Raw genomic sequence first — 11,881 nt, forward strand, 5'->3', positions numbered from 1 at the left:
GATATTTGAAAAGAATGAATGCCTTTGTAATTAAATTTCCATTGAAAAATACAAACATACAAAAATGAAAAGTGTACAGTAATTATTACAGATTACATAAGAAAATTAATTTGTGAATATTTCTTTATGCTCAATTTTATATCTATATCCTTTGTGGTTAACATATGTAGATATAAAAGATGGTAGATAGTTTGATTTCAGGGTTTAAAAAAATCCTGCACAACCATGAACTCCCAGAGATCTTTAGCGGCAATCCTGTTTAAAGGCAGTTGTCTGGACTAAATATCCTACAGTAATTTCTAGCAGTTGCCAAACTAGTAAGGTATCTGTTGCTCTATAGGTAATTCCTGTTATCTTCTCCCTCTCTAGGATAGTGGGATAGTTTTGGAGGAGGTGGCCAACCCTGGCCCATCATGCAATCTCCTAATAGAACCTTCTTCAACCCTTCCATCTTCACTCTAATTGGAGTCCCAGGCCTGGAGTCAATACAACACTGGATTGGGATCCCATTCTTCATTTCCTTTATCCTGGCAGTGATTGGCAATAGCCTCCTTATCATCATTATTCATTCTGAACGCAGCCTCCATGAGCCCATGTATATTTTCTTGGCTATACTGGCAGCTACTGACTTGGGGCTCACCCTATGCATCACACCTAAAATGTTAGCCATATTCTGGCTGCAGGTGAGAGAGATCCATTTTAACTCCTGCTTGGTCCAGATGTACTTTACCCACACTTTCCAGTGCATGGAGTCAGGCATCCTCCTAGCTATGGCATTTGACCGTTATGTAGCCATCTGCAACCCTCTAAGGCACTCAGCTATCCTCACCAAGAAAGTACTCATTAACATCATTGTTGCTGTCACCATCCGAGCTGCCATTATCATCATCATGTGCCCACTTCTCATCAAGTTGAGGCTGAAACTATTCAAGACCACATTTATCTCCCATTCCTACTGTGAGCATATGGCTGTGGTCAGGCTGGCAGCTGTAGATACAAAAGCAAATAAAGCATATGGTCTTTTTGTGGCTTTCTCAGTTCTGGGCTTTGATGTAATTTTCATCTTCATATCCTACAGCCTGATCTTCCGGGCTGTCTTTAAGTTGCCCCAGAAGGAAGCCCGGCTCAAGGCATTCAATACCTGCACAGCTCATATCTTTGTTTTTCTTCAGTTCTATATCCTGACCTTTTTCACATCATTTATACATAGATTTGGATTTAATGTTGCGCCTTATGTCCATATTCTCCTTTCCAATCTGTACTTGCTCGTTCCACCTTTGCTTAACCCCATTGTCTATGGGGTGAAAACCAAACAAATCCGTGAAGGGATGATTAAAATATTGCATTCCAAGGGTCCAGCATAAGCCCCTCATTCTCTGCTCAGAAACTTGCTTGCTTCTAGCTCTATAGTCAGATCTTCTTGGTTTTTTTTTTTTCATGAAGAAACTTTATTACATTTAACTCTTTCTTCTCCAGGTATGTACAGATATGGCCTGGATGACTAAAATTCCTAAATATATGTTGAGCTCATTTTATTTTTTGGATCCAAAGGTTTTAATTACCAATGGGGAAAAGGTGGCAAGGATTGAGAGGTGGGGCAGAAATGAACAGTCCCTTAGAGGACAATAACATTCCCTCATTGAGGAAGGGATCAAGAGAAGGAGTAGTCAACATTTGCCAGCCTTCCCTCCTCAGACCAGCAATGCTAGTAGGTTGAGGTAATTTTATCACTCCATTTAGGCTACCAGATTTAAACTAGAGATGCTCACCTCCTCTAAGATCTTCCTAATTACTGTTGAACATATTTTTTTTCTCTTTATTCTTGAAGTGTTTACTAGTCTGTCCCAGAAAAGTGAATAGCTAATGGCCTTACCTTCATTATGATATTGTGAAAATTATTCTCATCTCTTCCACATGTTTATAAGCCCCTTGAGGTTATTATTCCTATGTCAAAATATCACCAGAATGCTGAGTACATGGTAAAGTTTCAAGAAATATTTGTAGTATAAAATTCTACTTTGCTAATATCCTGATTTTCTACCTTTGCTATAGGCTTATCCCTTCTGAATTTTCACTTCACCATCTTCATGAATTCCCATCCACGTTTCCCTCCAGTGATTTTTCCCTCCTTGTTCTTATAGTCCATCACCCACATTATAGCTTTATTTCTGTCTCTTTACAATCTTGACTCTATAGTCAATCATTTCATTAAGATATTCTGTACTCTACAAGCCCTTGTTAGTTTATCTTTCTGTTATTCCAACCTGCTAATCTGTAATTCTAGTTCACTCCCACCATTAAGCTGTTCTAGTCTTACTTCTGAGCATTGCTGGATTAAGCCATAAAATTACACCGACAGAATTTTCTTAAATTTTATAGTTAGGGTTCTCAGAACTGTTGTGGTACAGTTGTGGTACCCTTTTATTCATCTCTGATTGATTCTCCATTACAGTGTACTCAGAAGTTGTTTTTTTCCCAACTTTTCCCTTCTCTCTTCCAGCCCCAACTCTAGTTTTGTGTCTACCTATTAACAGCAAATTATCTTAACTCCCATTTTTTGAGATTGACTCTATCATTTCTCTTATCTCCCTTCCTCTGTATTTCAAAACATCTCTACTTTCCTCTGACCCCATCCACATGCTCAATTTTCTCCAAAATCATTATGTTTAGATGACTCTCCTTCTTCATAAAGTTAATCAGCCCCTTGATCTGATCTCTTTTGATACTCTCAAGACCTTTCTCCATTAGTCATAGACCTTCTCATTTTCTTTCATTCCAATCTTCCTCCTTCTTTCTTTCTCTTTCCTCTCCCTTGCCCATATATGTGTTTACTTCCCCATCCTAAAACAAACAAGAACTAACAATTTTGACTGATTTTACCACTCCCTCAAACTATCACTTTCTTTTTCCCCTTTTGCCACCATTCTAGAAAGTCTATATTTGTACATTCTAATTACTCATTATCCACTTATTCCTCAAATCCCTATAATCTCGTTTTTGTCTCTACTACTCTCTAGAGACTGCTTTCTCCAAGGTCACCAATAATCTCCACATCTTTTAATTCCATAGTCTTTTCTCAGGTCTCATCCTTTTGAGCCTCTCTGAAAAATTTGACACTGTTGAATGAACACTTCTTCCTTCTTAATATTTTTGTCTCTCTATTCTTGTATGATACTCCTCTCTCATTGTTCTCTTCCTTGTACACGTATCTGTTTTTTATGATTTCCTTAATTGATTTAATTTTTCCTACCTATTACTCTAAACTGTGGCCATGCATTAATGTCCCATTTTTACCTTCTTCTGTCTCAATATTTTCCAATAATTTAGACAACGTGATTTACTGGAGAGAGTCCTAGTTTTTGAGTCACAAGATGGGTTCAGATCCTACCACAGATGCTTATGTTTTGTGTTAGCCTGGGTGTCACTTAAATTCTCTGTACCACATTTCTTTATCTGTAAAATGAAGATGTTGATTCAACAGCCCTCAATTTCTCTTCCATCTGCTAATCTATGATTCTATGATCTTATCTATTCTTATGGCTTCAATGATCACTCCATTCTAATTTCTCCCATATCTTTTCCTATTTCTCTCTTCTCTAATGTCCAGTGCTACATTTCTTATTACTTACTGGACATAAACCCAGAACATCTTGCTAAATGCTCCAACTCAACATAATCAAATTTGAACTAATCTCCTTTCTAAGTCATTTGCTGCTTTTTAGAGGTAACCAGGTGGCACTGTGGGCCTGCAGTAAGAAAGATCTAAGTTCAAATCCAGCCTCAGACACTTCCTAGGTTTGTGACCATGGGCAAGTCACTTAATTTTTTTTTTTTAATTTTTGGCCCAGGTTTTCTCACTGGCAAAATAGAGATAAAAATGACACTTACACCCCAGGGTTGTTGGGAGAATGAAATGAGATATTTGTAAAGCATTTTATAAACTTTAAATAATGACATTAATACTATTATTATTTGCTAAGCTTTCTTGTAATTGTTGATGACACTAACATCCTGTCAGCTTCTCATGCTGAAAACCTCAGCATTATCAGTTCCTCATCCACTACAATCAATTGGTTTCCAAGTTCTATTGATTCTTGTTTCACAATATTTCTTTATTCGTTGATACACAGGAGAATTGATAACTGAAAAGGAAATCTAGACAAAGTTGGAAATCATCCAATTTCTATGTTGGCAGGTATCCCTGAGGTTATAATCCAAAGTCATAGGTAATCTGGAAGCTGAGCATCCAGCTTCTGCTGGGAAAGTAGCAGTGATGGTGAACTCACTATATTCTAACGCAGGACTGCATAACATAAGTCCCACAGGACACTTGCAGGTGGCCCATCACTGCATATTCTCTCCTGTTTGTCACATGACCCACAGTAACCAACCATCATCAGTCTGTATCCAGTTACCTTGGAAGGTGAGCCATTGAAAACCTATCTGTGGTCTGAAGAAGTTTAGCCTATTTTAATTTAAATCCCTACCTACTGCTAAGTCATGCAGGTCTGTTCTAATGAAATCTATTCCTGTCCTAGGCAGCTGTCACTGTTAGATTTTTTATTTATATATAATTGAATTTTGTTTATTTATATCTTTCTTTCTCTTCCTAATTTCCTCCAGTTCATACCTCAAATATTTGTTTAATTGAATTGAATGATTGTTGGATTAAGTCTAATGGAACTTGATGTATGCTCATTTTGCAGTTTGTGTGTATACACAAAATGTAAGCTGCTTGAGGGCAAGAATTGTTTCTCATTGTCTTTATATCATCAGCACATATCACAGTTATCAATATATAGTAATATATACTTGTTGATGGTTGAATGTTTTCATGGAATTATTTTTTCAACCAATACGTTATGTTCATTACCTATATCTTTCCCTATCCATTTTTCCCCTGTGATACGAAGAGATCCTAGAAGCCAGAGGATTTGTTTTTCCCTCCCCTACATACATTTAGTATATCATACATGGCCCTAACAATAGTTCCTACATAGTTTGTGATAATAGTTTAGCATAAAGCCAAATTTTCTGTAATATTAACTTATTTTATCACTCCCGTTTCAAAACCCCTTCTCCAGCCCTAAAGACAGTAGTGGCGTCTAGGGCTATTGTCATTGCAGGACCTTGAACCTAGGTTTCCTGAGTCAACTTCCAGTATTCTTTGTCATGTTCCTGACATTTGGCATTTCTTAGTGATCAGGGAGTGTGTATGTTGTTTTCTTTTGCTTTGTTATCAGAAGAAAAGAAGATGGAGGAAAGGTTAATAATTTACAATCTTAAAGAAAGAAATGGATAACTGAAGATAATACAGTATTGCTATTACAGAATGCTTTAATTTAAAAATGAGAAAAGGTACTAGACATCATCTAATCCAATCCTGTCCTTTTCCTTGGAATGTTTAACTGGTAAAATGGAAACAACAATGTCCTTAGAATTAGGAATACAGCCTCCTTCAAACACTGTACATATAACTGACAGCTTCTGCTGCAGTATTACTATATGACTAGTACTGATATTAATTACTACTGTTGAAATTGGAGGCCCAGAAAATTTACATGACTTGCTCAAGGTCACACACCTACTTTGTGAAAGAAGCTGGGAAATTAAGGTGAATATGCCTCAGTCTTTCCAATGAGCCATGCATGTCTCCTGTACCAACTATTTTCTATCTTTCCAATGAAAAGGGAAGAAGGGTTCAAAAAAACCAAGAAATATAAAGAGTAGAATTCCCGGCTTTTACCACCATCACACATCACATACAATCTCTAATATTTCTGAGTAACTCCGTGGCACACAAGGAACTTGATTGTAGTCCTTCTTGAATCCAAGACCAGAGCTATATCTACCTTGGAATACTGCTTCCATTTACTTAAGATGTTTTTTAAAAAAGTGACTCAACAATAATAATAAAAACAATACAGAAAACTACACTATTTCTGAGGATACCATCAACCTTCCAATCATTCAGGTTCAAAATATATTGTGTCATGCTCAATGCATGCCTAACTCTTTCTCATACCACATATGCAATCAGTTGCCAAATCTCGTAAATATCGCTGCCCCTGTGTCTCCTCACATAATCACCACTCTAATTCATTTCTTCTTTACCTAGTTCAAATCTCTCTCCACTTCAATCATTCTTTCATACAGTTGCTGTAGTGATTTTCATCAAGTCCAAATTTGAGTACATCCCAGCTATACTCAGTTAATGCCTGTGGTTCCCTGTTATCCCTAAACTGAATTATAATTCCTCTCTGGAATTTAAAGCCCTTAACAATCTGCTTTTGCAATCTATGTTTCCTATGATATTAAATATTACTCTACTTCACATGCAATACTGTCTAACCAAACTGATACTCTTACTAGATACTTTATTTTCCACTTTCTTGCTTTTATACTATCCATCCACATTCCTCGTAAGGGCTCCTTCCTCAATAATGTGCCCTAAAATCCTGTTTCCTCCAAGGTTTAGGTCAAGTGACAACTTCTTTATGAAACCTTCCCTGATCATCTCAACTGGTAGTCTATTACTTTCCAAATCACCTTGAATCTACTTCATATATAGCTACATATATACAAGTTTTCTTCACCCCCACAAGTCCCTATTGGAATCTCCAGCAGGATAGGGACTGTTTCACTTTCATTCTTGTGTGTCCCATAGTTATCTCTGTGCCTTTCATGTAGCAGATAGAGTGACTTCTGGGTGATTGGTTAACTGCTTCATAGACTGAAAAGAACATTCTATTCTTTTTGGTCAATTATGAAGTATTTCTTTTTAAAATTTTATTGATATATTTTGTTTTTACATCACCTAATTATTTTTATCCCACCCTCCCCGAGGGCCATATCTTAAAAGAAAGATTTTTTATAAGTAAAAGAGAAAATAAATCAGCAATTTTTCAAATCAGAAACTATATGCAATGTTCTACACTTATACACTACCAGCCTCTGAAAAGCAATGTCGGGGAGGGATCTTCACATATCCCTTCTTTGAGGCTAAGATTCTTCTTTGTAATTTTGGAACATTAATTTTTTATTAGTTGTTATGTTGCTTTTTTCATTGTTATAGATATTGTGAAATATTGTTTCTTTGTCCTCCAAGCCTCATTTTTTATTAGTTCATGTAAGTCTTTTCATGCTTTTGTATTCATTACATTGACTGTTTCTTATCACAAAGTAATATTCATTACATTTGTATACCACAGTTTGTTTAGTCACTCCCCAATCTAAGGACATCTACTTTATTTCCAGTTATTTACTGTCATGAAAAGGTTGTTCTAAAAAGTTTCTTGTGTGTAGGTACTTTCCTTTTATCAATAATTTCCTGGGAGAATATGCCTAGCATTGAAATCTCTGGGTCAAAGGATACTGACATTGTATATATTTTATTTGTATATTTACTAATTGTTTTCTAAAACTATTGCAATAATTTACTATGTAACAATAGAATATTAGTGGTCTATCTTTTCACAAGCTTTAGACATGGACTATGCCCATCTTTTGTCATCTTTGTCAATTTACCAAGTATTAGGATTAACCTCAGGTTTATTTGGATTTTCTTTTCTTTATCAGTGATTTAGATCATTCTTTCTTAGGGATTTTTATAGCTTGCAATTCTTTTAAGAACTGTTTGTTCCTGACTTTTGATCATTTATCTATTGTGGAATGGTTTCTGTACTTATAGCTTTCTGTTAGTTTTTTTTTAATTTATCTTAGATACTAAACCATTACCTAAAAATTTTAATATACATATTTCCCATCCTACTTCTTATTCTAAATGCATTAATTTTCTTTTGCTAAAGCTTTCCAATTGCACATAATCAAAGTCATTAAATTCAAACCAATAAAATTATAAAAAACTTTCCTGACCTAAAAGAAGGCACATAACAATGGAGATAATTTGAAAATAAAGAAAACAAATACATAATGCATACAAAGAAGGTACCTGCAGAGAGGAAGGCTGAAGTGGCTAGAATATGAGTAAAATCTCCTGAGGTAGATAGCATTTTAGCTGAACCTTGAAGGAAGTAAGGGATGTTCAGAAAGGCAGATGAGGAGGAAAAGCATTCTAAAACAAAGAGATCATTTGTGCACACACACTGAAATGGGAAATGAATGTCATTTACAAGGAATAGCAAGTAGGTTGGTATGTCATAAAATTAGAATGCCTGGAAAAAAGTAAAAGAAGATAGGTAAGGTAGGAGGGTACAGATCACTTAGTCTACCTCTACTCATTTTATTGTCTACTAGGTTTAACAGTAGATAAAGCACATGAGGATCTGACTCATGATGAGTTCACATCCTATCTCAGGCACTTATTAGCTATATGTCTCTGGGCAAATCACTTTATCTTTGTCTGCCTCAGTTTCCTTAACTATAAATTTGGGATAACAACGAACCTACCGCTCAGGGGTGTTGCGAGTATCAAATGAGAAAATATATGTAAAATGGTAGGCACAATGCCTATTATACTAGCTAACATGCTACATGTTAGCACAGATATTTAACTAGAGATTTTCCCTCATGTTAAGAAGGAAAAACAGAGATTTGCTTCCTTTCCTTTTGAGGGATGGAACTATCATTAAGCTGGATTTCTTTTTTTTTGCTGAGGCAATCAGGGTTAAGTGACTTGCCCAGAGTCACATAGCTAGTAAGTGTCAAGTGTCTAAGGCTGGATTTCAACTCAGGTCCTCCTGATTCCAAAGCTAGAGCTCTATCCACTGCGCAACCTAGCTGCCCCCAAACTGGTAATTCTTAAATCTACTTTACTATTGGGAAAAATAAAGTCCCAAAAAGAAAACAATAAATGTTCCCCCCTCACAACTCTATCACATGTCTGTCTGACTTTTGATCTCTTTTCTGAATTCCTTACCTATTTTCTCTTTACTAATATGCACTGATGATCATATATTTATTTTTCATCTATTCCTCAGCTGCACCGAAATGCTCTCCGCTATGATCTTTTTTTCACTTTCTAGATTTATTATTATTACTAAAAACTACTTCTGCATAATCTTCAAAAGGCAACTCAATGTGATCACCGTGACAATGTCATTGGTACCTGGGGGACTAGAAAACTTCTTATGGGAATTCAGGTAGCATTATTTTATACATCTCTAATGATCTAAGTTGTATGGTATATTGCATTTCTCTTTGTTCATGACTTTCTCATAGGCTGTCATCTCCATGAATTCATGGTGTTATTTTTTTAAATAATATTTTTAATATCTTATTTTTCACATCATCAAAATTCCTCTTCATATGCATCCCCTTGTCTCTTCCCAGAGAGTACATTCATATAAAAATGCTTTTTTAATAAGAAGAAAAACAGACAGAACTGATCAAAACATTGGAAGAGTCAGAAAAATATGTATAATGTACAACACTTGTGAATCTCCAAGTTTTGCAAAATGGTGATTTGAGCTCTTATATCTCTTTCTTAGAACAATGCTTATTCTTCGCAATTTTAAAACATTCACTTTTGAATTTTGCATGCTTGTTCTTTCCATTTACATTTTTGTATTTATTGCAGACATCATTTTCTTGCCATATATATATATATGTGTGTGTATATATATATATATATATATATATATACATATATATATTTATATACATATGCATACATATATGTGTATGCATATATACTTATATATATGCTCATTTAAGTAGTTCCATGCCTCTTAGTGTTCATAATATTCCTTATGTCTTAAAGAGTAACTTTTGGTTTTAGGTTGTATATTGATATAGCTATGTGTACATATATGTGTATGTACATCTATCTATCTATTGTTTACATATCTTAGATAGCAAACTCTGGTCGGATAAATTTCAGGCAAAGATTGTTTTTTCCCCCATTCATCCATTTCCCTTTTTATCTTAGTTGCAGTAATTTTGCTCTGAAGCTTTTCTGTTTTTTGTAATCAATCTATTTTATGCTTTTAATTGCCTCTGTCCTTTAAGAATGCATTTCCTAGGGGCAGCTAGGTGGCACAGTGAATAGAGCACCAGCCCTGAAGTCAGGAGTACCTGAGTTCAAATCCAGCCTCAAACCAAACACTTGATACTTACTAGCTGTGTGACCCTGGGCAAGTCACTTAATCCCAATTGCAAAAAAAAAAAAAGAATGCATTTCCTACTATGTGAAATACATATAATGCTTCCCTTCTATTTTTATGTTATTATATTTAATATTAAGATAGCATATCTTTTCAAGATAATAAGATTACATATTTTTACAATGTATTTTGGAATATGGAGTTAGGTGGTATTTTAAGAGTATTTTCTACAAGACTGATATCTAGGTTTCCCATCAATTAAAAAAATATGGAATTATTTCCTAAGTGATTTATGTTTCCTCATTTATTAAACTCTGGATTATACCAGTGCAATATTCCTCCATTTCATCAGAATTGGTTTAAAGAATGAAGTCAACACACACACACACACACACACACACACACACACACACACACACACACACGTGCACATGTGCACACACAGAGCTGTGTATAAAAATGTAACTTACTGAATAGAGAAATAGGTGATTAAGGGAATAAGAAAAGAAGAGGGGGGAATCATAACAGATATGGAGAGTTAAGCGAGGCAATTATTGGAAGCAAAATAGACTTTTGAGGAGGTATAGGATAAAAACAGAGATGAAGAAACAAAAGAAAAAGGGATGGCGAGAAGGACAAAGAAATCGTAACTGTGGATGTGAACAGAATGAGCTCGCTCATAAAATGGAAGCACATAGAAGAACGGATTAAAAACCGGAATCTAGAAATACGTTGTTTGTAAAAGACAAACTTGAAACAGAAAGACACAAAGAGAGTTAAAATAAAGGGTTTGAGTAAAATATAATGTTTTAGCTGAACTAAAAAAAAAGGTAGTGGTAGCAATCATGCTCTCAGACAAAGCGAAAGCAAAAATAAACCTTATCAAAAGGAGCAATCATGAAAACTACATTTTGCTAAAAGATACTATGTAAAATGAAGTAATATGAAAAATTATTTATATCACGTTTCTCTGATAAAGACCTCTATATATACTAAGCATAGAACAGAATCAAATTTAAAAACAATAAGAGCCATTCTCCAATTGATAAGTGGTCAAAGGATATAAGCAGACAACTTTCAGAAGAAGAAATCAAAACTATCTATAGTTGTGGAAAAAATTGCTCTGAATCCCTATTGATTAGAGAAAAGCAAAATAAAACAAGTCTGAGGTATCACTTTCCACCTATCAGAAATAACAAATGCTGTATGGGATGAGGGTATGAACTGGTCCTACTATTGTGGGAAACAATTTGGAACTATGTACAAAGGGCTGTAAAACTATGCATACCCTTTGACCCAGCAACACCATTACTAGTTCTGTAATCCAAAGAGATCAAAGAAGAAGGGAAAGGACCTATATGTATGAAAATATGTATAGCAACTCTTTGTGTGGTGGCAGAGAATCAGAAATTGAGGACATGGTCATAAATTTGTGAATGGTAGAACACGTTTTGCCATATGACTGTGGAGTATAGTTGTGAATAAGAAATGATGAGGGAGGTAGTTTCAGGGGGGGAAATGGTAACTACTGTATGAACTAATGCAAAATAAAGTGAGATGAATGTATACGTCTATGTGTGTTCATATGTATATAATGATCTCCACAGTAGCAGCAATATTGTAATGAAGATCAACTGTGGAAGACTTGACTGCTCTGATCAATAAAATGATCCAAGACAGTTCCAAAGGACTCATGATGAAAAATGAGAGATCTGTTGAAATCTGAGTTCAAATTGAAGTATAATTTTTTAACTTCATTTTTCTTGCTATTTTTGAACTATGGCCAATATGAAAATGTTTTGTATGATTTAATATGT

At 35.0% G+C, this 11,881-nt stretch overlaps 1 protein-coding gene across 1 annotated transcript; it reads left to right on the forward strand.

Moving 5' to 3' along the window:
• The first annotated feature begins 413 nt into the window (after window positions 1-413).
• LOC110195234 (olfactory receptor 52A5-like) lies at window positions 414-1,364 on the forward strand. Its single transcript, XM_020967881.1, has one exon. The coding sequence runs from the start codon at window positions 414-416 to the stop codon at window positions 1,362-1,364; it is 951 nt and encodes a 316-aa protein (XP_020823540.1).
• The last annotated feature ends 10,517 nt before the right edge of the window (window positions 1,365-11,881 follow it).

This window comes from Phascolarctos cinereus, unplaced genomic scaffold (genome assembly GCF_003287225.1).
Source record: "Phascolarctos cinereus isolate Bilbo 61053 unplaced genomic scaffold, phaCin_HiC Scaffold_726;HRSCAF=1367, whole genome shotgun sequence".
NCBI lineage: Eukaryota > Metazoa > Chordata > Mammalia > Diprotodontia > Phascolarctidae > Phascolarctos > Phascolarctos cinereus.

Bases quoted from the DNA above. Each gene is read 5' to 3' on its own strand.
- LOC110195234 (XM_020967881.1), top strand. From the start codon at position 414: ATGCAATCTCCTAATAGAACCTTCTTCAACCCTTCCATCTTCACTCTA.